Source organism: Gekko japonicus, unplaced genomic scaffold, assembly GCF_001447785.1.
Source record: "Gekko japonicus isolate JY-2015 unplaced genomic scaffold, Gekko_japonicus_V1.1 scaffold1, whole genome shotgun sequence".
NCBI classification, from domain to species: Eukaryota; Metazoa; Chordata; class Lepidosauria; order Squamata; family Gekkonidae; genus Gekko; species Gekko japonicus.
This window is the reverse complement of record NW_015164181.1, coordinates 2,591,658-2,610,286: the sequence shown is the minus strand read 5'-3', so window position 1 is coordinate 2,610,286 and position 18,629 is coordinate 2,591,658. Positions and strand designations below refer to the sequence as shown.

The 18,629-nt window shown below is 46.9% G+C and overlaps 1 protein-coding gene across 1 annotated transcript; it reads right to left on the bottom strand.

Annotated features, from left to right (window-relative positions):
• Nucleotides 1-7,817: 7,817 nt before the first annotated feature.
• On the bottom strand, nucleotides 7,818-18,106 carry LOC107107709 (putative methyltransferase DDB_G0268948). The gene is made up of 6 exons (XM_015408021.1): nucleotides 17,734-18,106; nucleotides 15,532-15,692; nucleotides 14,179-14,392; nucleotides 13,288-13,388; nucleotides 11,064-11,201; nucleotides 7,818-8,248 (listed from the first exon to the last, which is right to left on the bottom strand). The coding sequence occupies exons 1-6, from the start codon at nucleotides 17,842-17,844 to the stop codon at nucleotides 8,158-8,160; spliced, it is 816 nt and encodes a 271-aa protein (XP_015263507.1). The 5' UTR covers nucleotides 17,845-18,106; the 3' UTR covers nucleotides 7,818-8,157.
• Between the last annotated feature and the right edge of the window lie 523 nt (nucleotides 18,107-18,629).

Here is an 18,629-nt window from a genome sequence, read left to right as displayed (position 1 = left end):
GGACAATGAGCTCCCCAGAGGAAGAGACTCGTGGTGGTTGCTTTGCAAAGCATCATGTGCCCAGATATTTAGGAATATCCTCTAATGAGAGACAAGAGAAATAAGGTTCTTGTCTATGCACAGAGTGCGTAAGTCTCAGTACTACACTGCCAGTTCCAGGGATGTGACCTCCCCCCTCCAAGAGAAGCAAGAAAGGTCCCAAGCCATCCCAAGACACACACACCCCACTTCTGGGACAATGGCCTTGGGGGGCTGTGAAAGGGCAATAGAAGAATTTAGGAACATAGAATTATTGTGGCAAGGAGCTTTGGAGATAAGAGCCCGATTAATCAGGTATATGAAATGATACCTGCTGGCAAATTATACCAATCCCACATATGTTTGCAGGACACACAACCCAGCCTTACCAACCTAAGTGAAGAAGAGATTGGATTTATACCCCACCCTTCACTCAAGAGTGGCTTACAATCTCCTGTCTCTTCCCCTCCCCACAACAGACACCCTGTGAGGTAGGTGGGGCTGAGAGAGCTCTTTCGAGAACTGCTCGTGAGAGAACAGCTCTGCCAGAACTGTGGCTGACCCAAGGTCACCCAGCAGCTGCATGTGGAGGACTGGGGAATCAAACCCGGTTCTCCCAGATTAGAGTCCACACACATAACCACTACACCAGACTGGCTCTCAACCAAGCCCAACCAAGGCATTTTCTAAAATATCCCCACACACACACATCCGCACCCAAATCCACCATCTTGTAGTCTGCTCATGCCGCAGTGGTCAGAGTGTCAGACAAGAATCCCAGAAACTCAGTTTCAAATCCCCACTCTGCCATGGAAGCTTGCTGGGTGACCATGGGCCAGTCTCATGCTCTCCGGCTAACCTACCCCACAGGGTTGTTGTGGGAATAAATGGAAGAGAGGAGAAGGACATAAGCTGCTTTGGGTCCCCATTTGGGGGGGGGGATCAGAGTATAAATGAAGTAAACAGGTACAAATAAAGTGAGGATATACATATCATCAAATAGGATAGAGATATGCACTTCGGGATATTCCCTTTTGCTTACAAACCAGGAATAGGGTACTTGTGCAGATTCGTGCTTTTAGGTTCACATAGAAAGGGGTGTGTTCAAAACAACATCCATTTATTAGCAAAAAATACAGGGTTACCATCCTCTAGGTGGGGGCTAGAGATCTATCAGAGTTACAACCAATGTTCCCTCCCAGCCGTGGAGTCCTGTGAGCAAAAATTCTACTTTGTGAGCTACTGGCATTAAAGTTGTGAGCAAGTGATTCAGCTGCTGCATCAATTAGTTTGCTCTGGAGCCCTCCTTCCTGAGCGAAGACAGAAATGTGTGCGCCAGAGGCTAAAAAACTGTGAGCTAGCTCACACTAACTCAGCTTAGAGGGAACACTGGTTACAACTGCCCTCCAGGCTAGAAAACAGCTCCTTCGAGAAGTAGTTTGTATGGCATTATAGCCTATCAAGGTTCTTCCTCTCCTTAGACCCCACCCTCACGTCTCCAGGTAGTTCTAAACCCAGAGATGGCAACCCTAGGTGGGAGCAACTGGTTTCAGGACAAGAGAGGTAACGCAACCTGCAATTCTAATTCACAAACAGAACTAACTGAGCAGAGACTCCGCCTTGTAAACCTGAACCAACATATAAATTCAGGTGGGTAGCCATATTGGTCTGAAGCAGCAGAAAGAAGTTGGGAGTCCAGCAGCACCTTTAAGACAAACAAAGTTTAAATCAAGGTGTAAGCTTGCATGCGTATGCACCCCTCCCCACCCTCCACCTGTATAGTTGGTGACTTCTGGTTCGATGTACCTGAAGAAGTGTGCATGCACACAAAAGCTTATACCCAGAATAAGACTTCTGTTGGTCTTTAAAAAGTGCCACTGGACTCAAACTTTTTACCAATATCAGAGGGGGAAAGAGACTGTTCCATTTAATACATCACACACATAGCTATAAAGAAAAAAGAGCCTACACACATAATTTTTATGATGTACATAGCCTTTACTATACAATACTTACACATACACTTCACAAGCAGTGTTCCCTCTAAGCTGAGTTAGTGTGAGCTAGCTCAGTTTTTTAGCCTCCAGCTCAGGAAGGACGGCTCCAGAACAAACTAACTTATGCGGTAGCCAAATCGCTTGCTCACAACTTTAATGCCAGTACCTCACAAAGTAGAATTTTTGCTCACAAGACTCCACAGCTTAGAGAGAGCATTGTTCACAAGCCCAGCAACCATTCACAAGAGCCTCACTTAGCACTTAACTCCTATTCACCCTGGGAAAAGGAAACCTTTGTTTCGATTGAGTCCCTAACCAATAGACCCAAACTCGCTTATTGGTGCAAGGAAAGTAAGAGGTTTTAAAGTCTACCGCTGGGTAATGATGCAACATACTCACCGTAGCCGCTCTAGTTAGCTAAGCAAGCAATTCACACACGTCCTACAAACGGGGCCAATAAAACAGTAGTTTGTAGCAGATGCCAAGTAACCGCACCAGAGAAAAGGAACAGAAGATACAAACAGGCGCAGCTACTCAGACCAAAAGCCCCGCTGAAAAGAGAGAAGACTGAATTCCCCCCCAATCCCTTCTACCTAATAGAAACCAGCCGGCTCAGCGTCTGTCTTATACCTGTGGCTTCTGCAAGCCCTGCCGAATGGGCTCTTGGGAATTGTAGTCTTTCCCCATTCACATTCCCTCCACCCACCACGCAAGAGGATGCTCGAGTCCACAGGTGCGGCCTTTTAGCGCTCCTGATTGGCCCGAAGGGCGAAGGACCCCAGGATCGCATGCAAACGAACGTTCTGCTGCCACTTACGCACCGAACCGAGTTTGACGGCTAACTCCTTTGTTTGGATGCCGGGGGTCTTGGGTTATTTATTTGTAACACTGTTTTTGTTTCTGGATCGCGATGGGCTGGAACATAATGGGCACGTCCAGGATTTGAAGTCGAAGTGGGATTAGGCAGGTTGCAACCGAACCGTTAGTATGCCATCGCATTTAGTCAAAGATGATACCATCACTAGCACTTTAATTATTGGAGTGTTTTAATGTTTACTGTCAATGCTTATATCTAAATGTTTAATCTTTGTGTATGGTTTTACGGTACTGGGTACCGACTAATTTTAGCCACCCTGAGCCCGCTCGCGGGGAGGGCGGGGTATAAATCGAAATAATAAATAAATATCTCTCCCTCTCCTAGTAAAAGTTTATGGCAGGCAGGTGTAAATGCTCTTAATGTGGTTTGTATTGATTTGACCAGCAGCGTTTGGCACCCCTTTCAAGAAACAGTCAAAGCAAAGGCGGGAGTTCGACTTCTTTGAAGCTCCAATGTTTTTTCATGGGTATGGGTGTGTATTTAATTCGGTCCCCCCTGCCTACTGCTGGAAGCAGACAATAACCCTGCAGTGTAGCCCAGTCTTATTAGCCCTGCATTGGGGGGGGGGGGATCATGCTGGCATTTGATGCTGAGAAGATTAGGAGGACCTGTAACGCACTCCATTGCTACTGCTAGGCTTGCCAATCTCCAGATGGGGCCTGGAGTTTTCTAGAATTCCAACTGATCGCCATGCCATAAAGATCAGTTCCCAAGAGGAACTGGCAGCTTTGGACAGCAGACTATTATGGTACCACAACACCACTGAACTCCCTCCCCTTCCCAACTAAAATAAAGGTAAAGGTTTCCCTTGCTCGAAAGCTAGATGAATCCGACTCTAGGGGCGGTGCTCATTTCAGTTTCCAAGCCGAAGAGCCAGCGCTGTCCAAATACTTCTCTGTGGTCATGTGGTCGGCATGACTAGACGCCGAGGCACGCGGAACTCTGTTACCTTCCCACCGAAGTGGTACCTATTTATCTACTTGCAGTTTCTTGCTTTCAAACTGCTAGGGTGGCAGGAGCTGGGACCAGAGACGGGAGCTCACTCACCCCTTCCCAGCTACTGCCTCCCAAATCTCCAGGAATTTCCCAAGCTGGAGTTGGCAACCTGAGATAACAGCCTATCAAACACTGTGGCTACCTTTTTGTGTAACAGCGGTTAAAAGTGCTGCAGTGGAAGCTGTAATCCTCTTCTCCTTCAATGGTATGTATAAATCTGGCCTATATAGTTCATACACAGTTCTGGAAGATAGTGGACATTTATTGACTCTGGCCTTGATTTGTCAGTAACCCTGCAATAAGGTAATGAGGATTTGTGTGTTGTCCAGGCCCTATGTTTTCTACGCGAGACAATTGTTTAACTTCTGCAGGAAACCACATTTGTAAACCTCAAAGAGGAAACTGAAGATCCTCCGGTGCCTTATAAGCAGCTTTAAGATGATGTGACCCACCCTGCACCCGCTCACGGAATGGGCAGGATACAAATACGAAAAAATAAACTGTCAAACCCAACCACCAGATCTTAATTCATATCTCTGCTCTGTGTTCCTGGGGTAGACTTCTCTGCTCCAACACGTCACAGCCTTGTTTCTTTAAAATGTAAACCATCTTGTCCCTGTGTAAGGGGATACGATCACTCCCACATCCAATTAGAGTCTGGACCAAACCATTTTAAAAGGACTTTGCCTATTCAAATCAATTAGTGGCAGCGTTCTGCAGGATTTATCTATTAAAGGCTGTTTATCAACCGTTTAAATCTGATAATACAAACAAGTAAGGAGTGAGTTAGGACTTTGAAGTGTAACTGGCAAATCAGATCAAAAACTAGCAGAGACTCTGTATCTATTATTGAAAAACGAAATAGTTTTCTTTATTATGAAGCCCAGTAAGAAGTACAGACGTGAAAATTAAGTGCTAAAATTATCAAAGTTCCTAACATTGCTTAATCATATTTTAGTTATATTTAAAAGCAAACCAGGTTTCAGGTTTTTGTCTCATTGATTTTAGGGCTTATCAACAAGCCCAAATCAAACATACCCAGAAATCTAATCTCATTTTCTGAGATTTCCATTCAGAGAAATCTGATTTGCTTCTCACAGTAGTAGTGCATATTTACAGAAAAATATCAGTCCCATCTTTTCCTAAACCTCTTCTACCATAATCATGTGATTACTACCTAGATAAGTAATTCTTAACTAAATATGAGATAATTAGTCAAGTGCAAATGAGCTGATCAGCAGGTGCATACGAGTTGCGTCTGATAAAGCAAGATCAGAAGGCCAATCTTAATTCCTAACTGCTATGAAAAAGCAATTAATCTAGTTTTTCTGTAACTGTTTCAATTAACCGTGGATGATTAAAATAACTTTAAGCCTGCAGAGTACACTGATGGCTGAGGAGTACGTGAACTCTTGGTTAACATACAATATCAGCAAGAAAAAGGAAGTAACCATTGATTGCAATACCTGTATAGTTTTACCTTACCTCCCCTTAGTTTGGATAGGTTTGTACCCCACGCCCAGATTCTATCGTCTCAAAACTTTCTTAATTTCCACTGGGATCATGATGTAGTGGGAAAAACCCTTTGGGGTAGTAGCTAGCCCCAGGAAATCCATCCCTAGGCCCTTTTGTTGCTCTCTGTAGGAAGATCCAGTGTAATGTAGTGGTTAAAGTAGCAGACTACGATCTGGGAGACCCAGGTTCAAATCCCCACTCTGCATGGAAGCTTGCTGGGTGACCTTGGATCAGTCACATACTCTCAGCCTAACCTACCTCACAGGGCTGTGATGAAGATAAAATGAAGGAGAGCAGAATGGTGTAAGCCACTTTGGGTTCCCACTGGGGAGAAAGGCAGGGTATAAATGAAGTGAACAAATCACTCAAGGCATGGGTCGGTAAAGGACAGTTCCCAGGGATAAAAAGAACAAAGTCCGAAAGGGCTTGACAGAATTCAAAAAGGCACCCCACATTGCCATCTAAGGGTGCGATCCGTGTATACACCCCAAAGTTTAAAATGTATAAGGCTAACATTTAAAATGCATTCATTAACTTTTTGATACTTTGTTATTTATGAATGGCCAGTGTCTGATTTGATTACTTTATATATTATGCATTTCATATGCAAAATATTGTTTTATTGTTGTAAAAATCCGCTCTGAGCCTTTGAAGAAGAAAAAGAAGAGATTGGATTTATGCCCCGCCCTTCACTACCCAAAGGTGTCTCAGAGCGGCTTACAAACTCCTTTCCCTTACCCTCCCCACAACAGACACCCTGTGAGGTAGGTGGGGCTGAGAGAGCTCTGACAGAAACTGCTCTTTTCCAAGAACAGCTCTTATCAGAACTAGGGCTTGCCCAAGGTCATCCAGCCAGGTGCAAGTGGAGGAGTGGGGAATCAAACCCGGTTCTCCCAGATTAGAGTCCATGCACTTAACCACTACACCAAACTGGCTCTTTGGGAAAGGGTGGGATAGAAATTAACAAATAAAGAATAATAAATAACTACTCTATGCCCAGTTTTGTTACCCAACTATACACACACGAGTAGGAGACACAGCTATTTAATAGTTAATATACGAACAGCAACCTTTTAAATCGCCAGACTAACTCTGAGCATGTAGGGCTGTCTCTCCCCACCACTGTTGAACCTTAGCCAGAGGGCTTCCCCCTCTGCTTCCTTGCTCTCTTCTCAACATAAGGCACAGTAGTTCCAGTGAGCCAGTGAGTTTGCCAAAGCACATGCAGAAGAGCAAGCTGGCTGTGGAGAAAGGGGAGTAAAATCACCAACACCTGGTGGCCAAGTGAATCTTTCCCCAGGTAGCTAAGCTGTTGGTGGTGGTTTGAGTCCCTCTTCCCTGAAGCCAGCTTGCTCGCCTCCTGACAGCTGTCTGAGTTCTGGGATGAAGGGCAGCAGAGACAGGCCCTTTACGTCCTTGGCCCACAATTCAGGGAGGCTCACAGCCTTCCCATCTTCAGTCCCGCCAAACGTTTCAAGGTGGGACTGCACTGGAGAACGGAGCTCAGAGGCACTACCGATGGCTCCCAAGCCACTGCCTCGGCCCCCTCTTGTGGGTTTTTTGATCTGCAGGGGGGAGTATACTTGGCTATTACCAGGGCTTTTATTGTAGAAAAAGTCCAGCAGGAACTTATTAGCATAATAGGCCACACCCAGAAGCAGAAACCCCATTAGCCTATTAGGCCACACCCCTGACTGCACCGCTCATTAGCACATTAGGCCACACCCCCATGTTACCAGAAGTGTGGTCATCCAGCCACACCCACGTTTTGCTTCTTATTCTGTTTACCATGTTTGTGGTCAAAACCCAGGGCTTTTTTTGTAGCAGGAACTCCTTTGCATGTTAGGCCACACACCCCTAATGTAGCCAGTCCTAATGAGTTCCTGCTGTTGGGTGTGCCCTTTTATGCTAATGAGTTCCTGCTGGGTGTGGCCAACTTGGGAGCCAGCCGGAACTCCGTTCCTGTGCGTTCCTGCCCATAAGTGAATATGCATATTAATGCTATATAGGAAATGCATGTGTGACTGTGCTTTTAATACAGGTTCCCCCCCCATCGCCCCCCCCCCCGCCAATTTGATGTTGAAAGCTGCTTTGAACACAGTCTGCAAAAAGAGACAACATATCCATTTATGAAAACAAACTAAACACACACCAGAAGACATTTTTAGCTGTTTTACAGATTATTATTTTTTTACTTTTTGTTGCATTGATTTTTCAGACCGAAAAAAACATAACACAAAATCGGATGAGAAAATCGGAAGATTTAACTGGTAGGTCGAGAGAAGAAGATAGGAGAAATCAAAGCAGGTAAGCGACTGTGACAGGTCCCTTGGTGGTGGGGGCACTGTAACCCTAGTCTGCAGGATAAAATGGGAGTGTTAATTATACAGAGCTCCAAGAAACAAATATTTGGGGGGGGGGGGCTCTCCTGCTTCATCCTAATAGCCACATAGTAAGGTAGGCTAGACTAAGTGCACGCAGCTGGCCCAAGTGAGTTCTAGGGGTGAGTGGAATGTTACAACCTGTTCCAACCACATTGGCACTTTTAACTTTAAAAACTGGAAAACAATATTGCTTTGGAAGATAAGCAAGCCACCCGGCAGCCCCTCGTCCTCCGACGGCCTCCGACACTTGTTTTCTGCTCCACTTGGAATAAAGAGATTATTCTCCTTCCCTTCAAATAGCGATCGGGTGTTTTTCAGCGTTGGGAAACCTCGTGCCGTATTTCCAGCCCTTCTGCAGATTTCCTGCCTTTCAGGACGTCTTGCATCCCAGAACTGCAACATTCCGCAACCTAATCTCCACTGGAGTCTCAAGTGAGGAAACGCCCATCACCTCCAGGATCCTGAGAAGGAAGGAAGGTTAAATGAGAAGAAATCTGGATTCCATCCCAAACTCACATCTGTATAGTCAATAATAATTGCAGTACCAGACCAGACCCATCCAGCTATGTGAGAGAGGCTACTCTAATGGACATCTTGCACTGCTTGGCCTCTGGCCATCCAATTATCAAAGATAGGCTGCCTCTGAACATGGAGGTTTCATGGGAGGAACAAATTGCTTGGACTGCAGAATCTCTGGATTGCAAGCTGGCATGTCCTATTAAAAGTTACACAGTGGAGGGAAGGGACTGAGGAGGAAGGAACTTCTCCTGCCCTGTATCTCTGTCATCTCCTTGCTGGCCCTCTCCCTTAACCACTGCAGCAATCAAGGCACTTCCAAAGGGACAGGAGAAGCTGAATTGTCCCCTGTGGCTTTATTAGCTTTTAATGTGGGAGCAGCAGCAAGTCCCGTTTGCATCAGGGCTAGTAAAAGATGGACTTTTCCTCCTCCGGTGTAGCTAACTGGTTTTGAGTAGTAACAGGATCCAGACGTTAATGAGGCATTAAGTGAAATCTTTGATGCCTACAATGGCTAAAACTTCTAACAAAGGGCTAACAAAGCCATTAAGAAACACCCATTAAAACACAGACCTAGGCCAATAAAACAGGCCAGGGCACAACAACAACAACATAAAATACACACAGAGCAGCAAAAAAAAAAAAAATCAATAAAATATGCCCTGGCCAAAGGCAGACCATACAATATCGTGAGCCAGTTTGGTGTAGTGGTTAAGTGCACGGACTCTAATCTGGGAGAACAGGGTTTGATTCCCCACTCCTCCACTTGCACCTGCTGGATGACCTTGGGCAAGCCGTAGTTCTGAAAAGAGCTACTCTCAGCCCCACCTACCTCACAGGGTGTCTGTTGTGGGGAGGGAAAGGAGATTGTAAGTAACTCTGAGACTCCGAGTGAAGGGCGGGGTATAAATACAATCTCTTCTTCTTCTTCTTCTTAAAAGATAAAACCTCTCAGTTAAGAGTCTGGGTAAAAAGGGATGTTTTAGCCCGGTGACTAAGAGAAAGCCAGGTAGGCGTCTGGAGAAGCTCAGGTCGGGAGGGCATTTCAAATGTGAGGCACTGTCCCTCAAAACTTCTCATCCCTGGTCACTGTTTGCCTCACCGTTGAAAGCAGGGCCGCAGAGGGCAGAGCTTCAGAAATGGATACTGACTGGCAGGCTGGACAATTGAATTCTGAACCCTTTAGAAATCTCATGTGTGATTAGCTGTCAAAGTCTACATACCACTGCATGTCAGTTATCAAATTCTAAACACTACTAGCAGATAGTGTATGTAAAATCTTCAAGATTTAGTATCAACCAGAGAATGTCAAAGTTCAGATTTCATATATTAAAATGTTCAGAAAATATTTGACAACAGCACTTGCAGGAGGTAGGATTTTGAGAATTGGGGACAGGAGAGCTGTGAGGCAAAGCAATCTTGATCCCTCTCAAGGAGTTAATAGTAAGGGGGCTATTCCATCTTGCAGGTGTTACTAATTGGGTCTCTCGCCTACATAGTTCTCATCATCTTCAGGGCCGGAGCCAGGAGCCTGGTAATTAACTTTCCATGAGAACCTGAGGTCACATGGGAGGGGGAGAATCAGGAGTGGTGAGGTAATTTTCTAGAGGTTTCCACTAAGAACTAACCTGATTGGGTATCATCATCACCTGAGGCTGCTTGGCCAAAGAATTATAATTGAGCCAAGAACCTGGGGGGGGGGAAATGCTAGCTGGTATTCTGATGGACTAAAAGCCTGAACTATGATTCTCATAGAATCACAGATTTGGAAGGGGCCATACAGGCCATCTAGTCCAACCCCCCCTGCTTAATGCAGGACCAGCCCAGAACATCCCTGACAAGTGTTTGTCCAGCTGCTGCTTAAAGACTGCCCATGAGGGGGAGTACACCACCTCCTTAGGCAGCCGATCCCACTGTTGCACAACTCTTCCTGTAAAAAAAACGTTTCTCCCAGTATCCAGCCAGTACCTTCCCGTCCTTCATTTAAGCCCACAATTGCGAGTCCTGTCCTCTGCTGCCAACAGGTACCGCTCCCTGCCCTCCTCTAAGTGACAGCCCTTCAAATACTTACATTGCAATGGAAAGCAACATAGAAAACGCATACACTATGGCCTTTGGAATTAAGGTTGTTGCCATCTGACGCAGCTCTCCGAAATGTGTTAGAGAGTGAAGCTAGGTTTCTTATTTTCTTACTGCTTGATTTTAGATATTAGTGTTGCCCACGGATTAGCATGCTAAATAAACTTTAAATAAATATTTTTAAAAGTTGTGTCTGCTTGTGTGCCCTGGAAACCCACGGGGTCTGGCGTTGGATTCCTTGACAGGTTATGATACCCAATCAGGATACGTTCTTGGCCGCCGTTGCTCTGTGTTGAGGGGAATGCACTTTACACATGTTCAGATACACTGCATTAGGTACTGCATTTTTCTCCTTAGGAAATGGTTCCAGGGATCGGTCCTTATAGGGCAAGGGTAAATGAGTAGAGTGAGTTTGGGCCTAACTTTCAAGATGAGTAAAGCTACAGGAAGATCCATGATTTTTATTTTTTAGACTGCAAGGATTGCGATTTAAAGTACAAGACTATTGGGAGGGGAAAAGAGGCTCTGTTTCACTCATTCACTTAACACGATTTCCTCCACCTCTCCCAGCTTCTCTATGATGTGGAAAATACGTACAGGGTACCATCTCTGATCAAAGGAACACAAACACGTTTTCTTTTAAGGCCTTCCTACATAGGTTTATTCTATGCTTTTCATTACCTTTCTTTGGTGTTTTGGAGAAGAGACTTGGCTGCCTCAGGCTCAGCTTTTAGAAGGGTTTGGTACATAGAAAAGGACTGGAAATACCCCAGGACTCCAGCCACAGTAAAAGGCACTGTGCCAAAAATATCCGTGATCCTGGAAAGAAATAAGAACAGTTTAGGATGGGAAGAACTAAGCAAGGAGTCCAATAGTCTTCTGCAACAGTCGGAGGGAATGGCAATTAGTAGCCTCATCCTATGCGTGTTTGGTGTAGTGGTTAGGAGCACGGACTCTCATCTGGGAGAACTGGTTTTGAGTCCCCAGCCAGTGTTCCCTCTAAGCTGAGTTAGTGTGAGCTAGCTCACCGTTTTTTAGCCTCCGGCTTACACGTTTTTGTCTTAGCTCAGGCAGGATGGCTCCAGAGCAGACTAATTTATGCAGCAACCAAATCGCTCGTAGCTCACAAAGAAGAATTCTTGCTCACAAGACTCCACAGCTTAGAGGGAACATTGGTCCCCACTCCTTCACATGTAGCTGCTAGGTGACCTTGGGTAAGTTACGAGTTCTCTCACGAACAGTTTTCTCAGAGCTCTCTCAGCCCCACCTACCTCACAGGGTGTTGTGGGGAGGGAAAGGGAAAGGAGATTGTAAGTCTCCAAGTGAAGGGCGAAGTATAAATCCAATCTCTTCTTTATTCTGGCTGAATTTGGTGGGATTTACATGCAAGTGGTAACCTAGAATCACAGTCTTGTGTTATGTCATATGCTCCAACAATCTCTGTTTGCCGGGAACAACCCTTATTTTCTGACCCCTCGTAAATCAGTCACCCACTTGCAGAGGGGGCACCTTTGTTAAAATGGTGTTTGTATGAGTTCTGAAAGGTTCCCTCATCCTCCAGCACTTTAATCTCCAAGCTTGCCTGCATTCATTGTGCCTCTAGCACATACCTGCGTAAAGGCGTGTGTGAGAGAGGTGGTACCATGCACAGTGCACAGCCTGCCCTTTCACACACTGCAGCGGCTGATAATCTCTTATCGGGACATTGTGTTTTTCTAGTATATCTTTGTAACCCAAAGAACAAGGGCCCTCTTGGCGCTCCAATCTGGGGAGGAGAAGCACTTGTAGAATAAATGAACACGGCCATGGGAATACGCAGGGCTCTTTTTGTAGCAGGAACTCCTTTGCATATTAGGCCACACACCCCTAATGTAGTCAATCCTCCAAGAGCTTACAGAGTTCTCCTTACAGGAGCTACTGTAAGCTCTTGGAGGATTGGCTAAATTAGGGGTGTGTCACTTAATATGCAACAACATGCACTGGTGTATGGGGTGGCGGACCAAGGCTTGATATGAGAATTAGCGTAATTGCAATGAGGTCTCCCTCTTCTCACCTGTGAAATATTGGAGGGAATGGTCTTATACAGATTGATAAAACATAGCAGGCAGAAGCATAAGAGGGGAGGGGGTTCTTGGATTCTTTCATAGTTGTTGGGGGAGGGGCTTCCCTTATGTCATAGCCGACTTACGGCAACCCTGTAGAGTTTTCAAGGCAAGGGATGTTCAGAGGTAGTTTGCCATTGCCTGCATCCACATAACAGCCCTGGTATTCCTTGGAGGTCTCCCGTCCAAATACTAACCCATGAGGGGTTGCCGTAAAACAGCTGTGACTTGACAGCAACAACAACAAAAGGATAAGTACAGACAATAGCGTAACGAAAGAGATCAGACTCGAATATCAAATCCCGGAAAAGGACCAGCATGTTGACAGAAAGGTCGGCTGCCATTTTCTGCACAGAACAGGGGTCCCCAACATAATGGCCCCGGTTGCCTGGACACCCACCAAGTGATTTTAGAAAGTGGGTGGGGCCAGGTGGGGCTCTTGCCCAGCAGGACTTTTGATTGGCCACTGGAGATCCAATCAGCTGTGCGGATTAAAATAACGTCGTTTCAGTGGCCGCTGCCAGCACAGTATTCGTTTTATTCTCTCACTCCTCCTTCCCACTGCATTTCTAAAATTACCCTCTTCTCTCCTGCACTCACAGTCTTCCTCTGTGTGGCTGGCTCCCCCTCCTGCGGCAGCCATTTTGCGGTTGTGCCCGTGACCCTGTTCCAGAATTCCAAAGGTACCCACAGGCTCAAAGAGCTGGGGGGGGGGGCTGGCACACAGGATGCCAAGCAGCTGACGCAGCTCTTAGCAAGCACAGCCATGTGTGTGGCCATCCCGAACAGTAGCACTGACTCACCTCTGCTTGTCCTGAAACGGCAGGGCGTCAAATACCATTTTGTAATCATCTTCTACACGACAGACTCTGTCGTTGGCATATTTGAAGATCGCTTTCCGAAACTGAGAAGGAAAAGGAGGTCATTGAAACAGAGACGAACATCGGGATGCCCTCCCTTGATTTGGGAGAATCTCTCTACACAAGAGACATCATACACATTTTTGGTCCCCACTGCATACACTGTATTCTGAAAGCCATCCCTCTTGGATCATAATCTCTGTTCTCAGCTTTTCTGTGGGGCAAATTTGGGGGATGCCTTTCCAAAATCTTACAACAAAGTTTGAGTCCTGTGGCACCTTTAAGACCAACAAAGTTTAATTCTGGGCATAACCTTTTATGTGCATGGCTAGAATTAAAGTTTGTTGGTCTTAGACTCAGAATTAAACTTTGTCGGTCTTAAAAGGTACCACTTGACTCAAACTTTGTTCTATTGCTTCAGACCAACATGGCTGAATCGTTCCAAACTCTTGCTTGTGTTCAACTATGATTTCCATTCTTTGCAATCCAGCTCCTCCCCTTCTGAAGCGAAACCTTCAAGGGGTGTCAGATGGCTCTTGACTGTAATAGTATGCATGCTGAGAAGTCAACGTGCATGAATGCTAAGGCGCAGGAATCCGCTGAAGAGTGATGCACAACACTTGCACATGGGAAAAGGTCTTTCCCTTCACCTACTATTTGATCCTTTTAACTGGAGTTGCTGGGAACTGGACCAGAGACGTCTGCATGCAAAGCTATGCAAATGCTATGCTATGGAATCGGGCTTGGGTCTCCTCTCTCTGGTATGTCTTTCTCTAGCCCCCGCACAGGGCAACATTCTGGATTCTCTTTTGCAAAGCTGACTTGTTGGCTCACCTCTTCAAAGATCTCAGTCAACTTCTCTGTACAATCCTTGTAGTGGAGTTGCATGTCCAAGCAATTGGTGGACAACACCACACAGCCAGAAGGCTTGAGGACTCTTTCCACTTCCTTCATGAAGCGTGGGATATCAAACCAGTGGACTGCAGCGAAAGACAGGATGAAGTCCACAGAGTTATCATTGAAGGGGAGGTTTTCTGCAGGACACACGCTGGGTGAGGAAGCAGGAAAACAACTTTTATTGTTAATTATTATTGAGACAGTGCCTAGGTGCACTCCATCTCCCTGCTGACAATCTACAGCAGCCATTTTCAAGCTTTCTGTCTTTGGGGAACACTTTCTGTATTGATCTGGGTGCTGAGGAACTTGGGCGCATCTGCAGCAGAACCTCTGCAAATTGCAGAGGATTCTGGGCCATATTCGTAGTTCATCCAGAGTTCATAGAATCATAGTTATTTATTTATTTATTTATTTATTTAATTTCATTTATACCCCGCCCTCCCCGCACGCGGGCTCAGGGCGGCTTACAGTATACGGATGCCATACAACACCATAATTCCACAATCAAGGCACACAGTGCAATAAAAGTGCAATTAAAACATTTTAAAACAATTAAATACAGTGGGCAGCGCCCAAGGATCCCACGTGACTGACACACTCACTCCCTATTGCACATACCCTTGAGTCAAAAAGGGAGGATGCTGTGGCCCCGATGTTCAATGGCCAATCAGCCTCATCCAGCGGTGCTGCTATACAGGCCCCTGTTGGTGGTGGTGGCGGCGGCGGTGGCTCCTATTCGAAAGCCTGGTGGAAGAGCTCCGCCTTACAGGCCCTGCGGAACTGTAACAGGTCCCGCAGGGCCCTGATCTCCTCCGGGAGCTCATTCCACCAGATAGGAGCCGCCACCGAAAAGGACCTGGCCCTTGTGGCAGCAAGCCTGGCCTCTTTAGGGCCCGGGGTCACAAGATGGTGTTGAGACCCCGACCGAAGTGCTCTTTGGGGCCTGTGTTCATAGAGTTCAGAGTCCATAGAATCATAGAATGTTAGAGTTGGAAGGGACCTTGCAGGTCATCTAGTCCAACCCCCTGGGGCCCAATGCAGGAGCATGGGGGATAGTTCATGGAGGCTATCATAGCTGAGGCGCACACTCTCAAGACAATGAAGAGCCCTGCCCTGACCTAGATAGCCCAGGCAAGCCCGATCTCATCAGAGACACTGGGAACATTGGGAACATTTTCAGATTCCATTCTTGTGACTGGGCGCGCACGTGTGTGTGTGACATGAAGCCAATATGGAATCACTGGAGCTGCTGCATATATGGGGGGGGGGGGGGAGACCATTCTTACTTACAGGTAAGAGACATTTGGAGGATGGGCCGCTTGCTTGGCCTCCTCAATCTGAGCTTCACTGATGTCCGTTCCAACCACCTTCTCAAACCGCTTTGCCAGCCACGGCGTACTTTGGCCTGAGCCACAGCCCACGTCCACCGCCAGCTGAAAGGAGCTCACTTTCTGTGGGAAGAGTGGGACACCCTGCCAGTCACATACAAAATCCTCTGTGTTCCACATGCAGACATTCATTTCTCGTTAACAACAGGCCACAAACTACCTATGGAGTCCCCAGCCATCAGGGTTCCCAGACCCCCACCGGGGGGGCTGAATTTACCATAGAGTTTGCCCAAATACCAGAGTGTCACACACACACCCCGCTCCCAACGTCCCCATGTCACTTCCAGATGATGGCAGCATGTTGAGGCAGGCACTTTCAGCCGGCCGGGTGAGTACGCCTGGCAACCCTACCAGCCATTGGTTGAGTTGTTGCGACATTAACTGCTTAGTGCAGGGGTGCCTGGGGGTGCTGTGGTGTCCACCAACACCTTCCAGGCACCCAGTGTCTTTAGAAAGTAGGCAGGACTTTTGGCCAGCAGGGCTTCCGATGGGTCAGAATTAATTAAAATGAAACAGCCTCCTGTTAAACAGAGTTTCTGCCTGAAATGTTGAGGAGTTACTACCAGATTTATTCAGGGGTCATTTCGTAGAAAAAGAGGTGCAGGAGCTCATTAGCATAGCTCATTGGTGTAACTTATTTGCATATGCCACACCCCCTGACATCACCGGAAGTGTGTCAGAAGGCAACACCCACCACTCATGCTCCACTGGACTGTTTTGGATTGCTAGCTATTGGGGGGGACGACGTGCAGATCTGTCCTCATAGAGGAGGGAGAGCTTGTACCTGAATAAAACTTGATCTTAAAGGTGCCACTGGACTGTTTTCGACCGGGGGGCCGGGGGGGGGAGCTCTGCAACTTACCTGGCTGCTTCTTGCTCTGACTGAGGGCTGCTGGGAGCAGGGGGTGGGGCTTGTTGCATGTGCCCGCCCCCTGGGCTCCTTACTGCCGGAGCTCCGCTTCTGTGCGCTCCTGCAGGAAATGACCCCTGGATTTATGCACAACCCCGCCCGCTGACATTTTGTGATCGGCTCCACCTCCTGTGATAACCATTTTGTGCTTGGCTGTTGTACCCCCTACGGCAGCCATTTTGTGGCTGCAGCCACCACCCTGTGTCAGAATTCCAAAGATGTCTACAGGCTCCCAAAGGTTGGGGAACCCTGGCTGAGTGGGAAGGCTGGAGTCCAATGCCTACTTTCTCCCGCACCCATCTAACTTCTCCCAGTCCTGTTGTATCGAGCACTGCTGAGGGTCAGATCCATCCTGCCTCAGCCTTCATCCCAATCGATGCCAGCCCCACAAGCCTTGAGTCCAGGGCACCTTTAAGTCCAACCAAGTTTGACTCAAGGTACGAGCTTTTGTGTGAATGCGCACTTCCTCAGATACACTGAAATGGAAGTTAACAGCTGACAGACAGATAGATGCCTCTATATAGGTGAACAGCAAACTAGCATACAAAATAATGACGTTGTTTTAACAGATGCAAAAACTTAAATAGGAATAGTAAGTTTGTACGGTCGCCATTTGTTTGGATTTAATTACGGGAAAACACAGTAGGGCAAATAAATACATCAAAACAGGAGACGGATGTGTAACGGTAACCTTCTTAATCGTGGAGTGCGAAGAATGTCATGTGCTTAAACTCCCTTTGTCCCCTCTCAAGCATGTAGGTAATTAACAGCATCCTTGTCTTTGAGGTGGGGTGAATGGCTGGGCACCAGATCAGAGAAATACCTTCTAATATTCATTACATTCGCCTGGATCTAGCTCCAGAAGCTGACAGAGTCAGGCCTTCGCTGGGTTTCTCAAGACTGGCAATGGCCACTTAAGCTATTCACACACACACACAATTTTAAAAAGCAGCTTTCCCCAGCAATTAATTTTCCCCCCCAACCAACAACTATAGAACTACACTATGAAATGTAAAGAGAGAAAAAAAATTAAAAACTCAAACAAAACCATCCTAAGGAGGAATTCTGCCCCGGGGCGTTCTCTCATTCGACCTTTCCCCTGTCCTGCTACCCCACCCCGCTGGGATCGCCGCCGCCTGCTTCCCCTCCCCCCTACTTTTCAGACTTCAGGACCGCCCGGGCCGGAGGCTTTACCTTGTTCTCCAGGTAGGAGGAAATGACCTCCTGGAGCTTCTCGGGGAGCGAGAACCGGTATCTCTGGTAGACAGAAGCATGCTCCTTCCCTTCAAACAAATGCGTGGCCATTTTCAAGTCGACCAGCTCCGACTTGAGCAACAACCAGCAGCTCTGCTTTTTAGCAAGAGCCTCATCGGGGCGGGACTGGGGGGGGGTGTTGCTTTCTGATTATTTGATTGGGACCTTTGGACTGGGCAAACTCCAGACTTCCTGATTCCCTCCCCCTCCCTAGATGGCAGCGCTGTTGGCAGCGTTGATGCCCGGCGGAGGAGGGGCAGATCGGAGGGCTCCGGAAGGCCGGGAAGTCTCTGCCAATATAGGGGGTGGTGCCTCTGCTGCGGTTATACAACGGAGAGAGGCAGAACTTCCTATGACCCCAGCGCTGCTCCGCTCCGCCTCGCCTCGAGGCTGCTGGAAGCAAAACAGACCAGCGTGGTTTGGAGCGCAAGATCCGTGTGCCGACGTTAAACCCTTCCTTAGGCTGGGCTCAGATTAAGCCCTGCTCGGACCCGAGTCCAGAAGCTGGGAAACTGGGTCGTGAAGAGGCCACGTCCGCCGTTAATTCATCACTGATTATTATTGTGACAGAAGTGGAAAGGAGAAAAAAAAAAAAGGACAGCCCAAAGAATGAAGTGGTGTCCATTCACCACCAGGTGGCGGTCTTTCCCATGGCTGGATCTCAGTATTTATTTATTTATTTATTTATTTATTTATTTACAATTTTTAACAGTTCTAACATTTCAAACAGTGAACAATTAATCTGCCAATTACATTCACATCCTGTAAATAGTTCCTGAGTATGTACAACGTTATAACATGTTCAAAGAATTACAATACATTACTCATCATACTTC

What these genes read in the sequence shown, in the direction of transcription:
- LOC107107709 (XM_015408021.1), bottom strand. Translation starts at nt 17,844, where the DNA reads ATGGCCACGCATTTGTTTGAAGGGAAGGAGCATGCTTCTGTCTACCAG. An exon ending in CCTCCTACCTGGAGAACAAG is followed by an intron (nt 15,693 to 17,733) that starts GTAAAGCCTCCG and finishes CTCTTCCCACAG; the next exon opens with AAAGTGAGCTCCTTTCAGCT. An exon ending in CCGTTTCAGGACAAGCAGAG is followed by an intron (nt 11,202 to 13,287) that starts GTGAGTCAGTGC and finishes ATTTCTTTCCAG; the next exon opens with GATCACGGATATTTTTGGCA.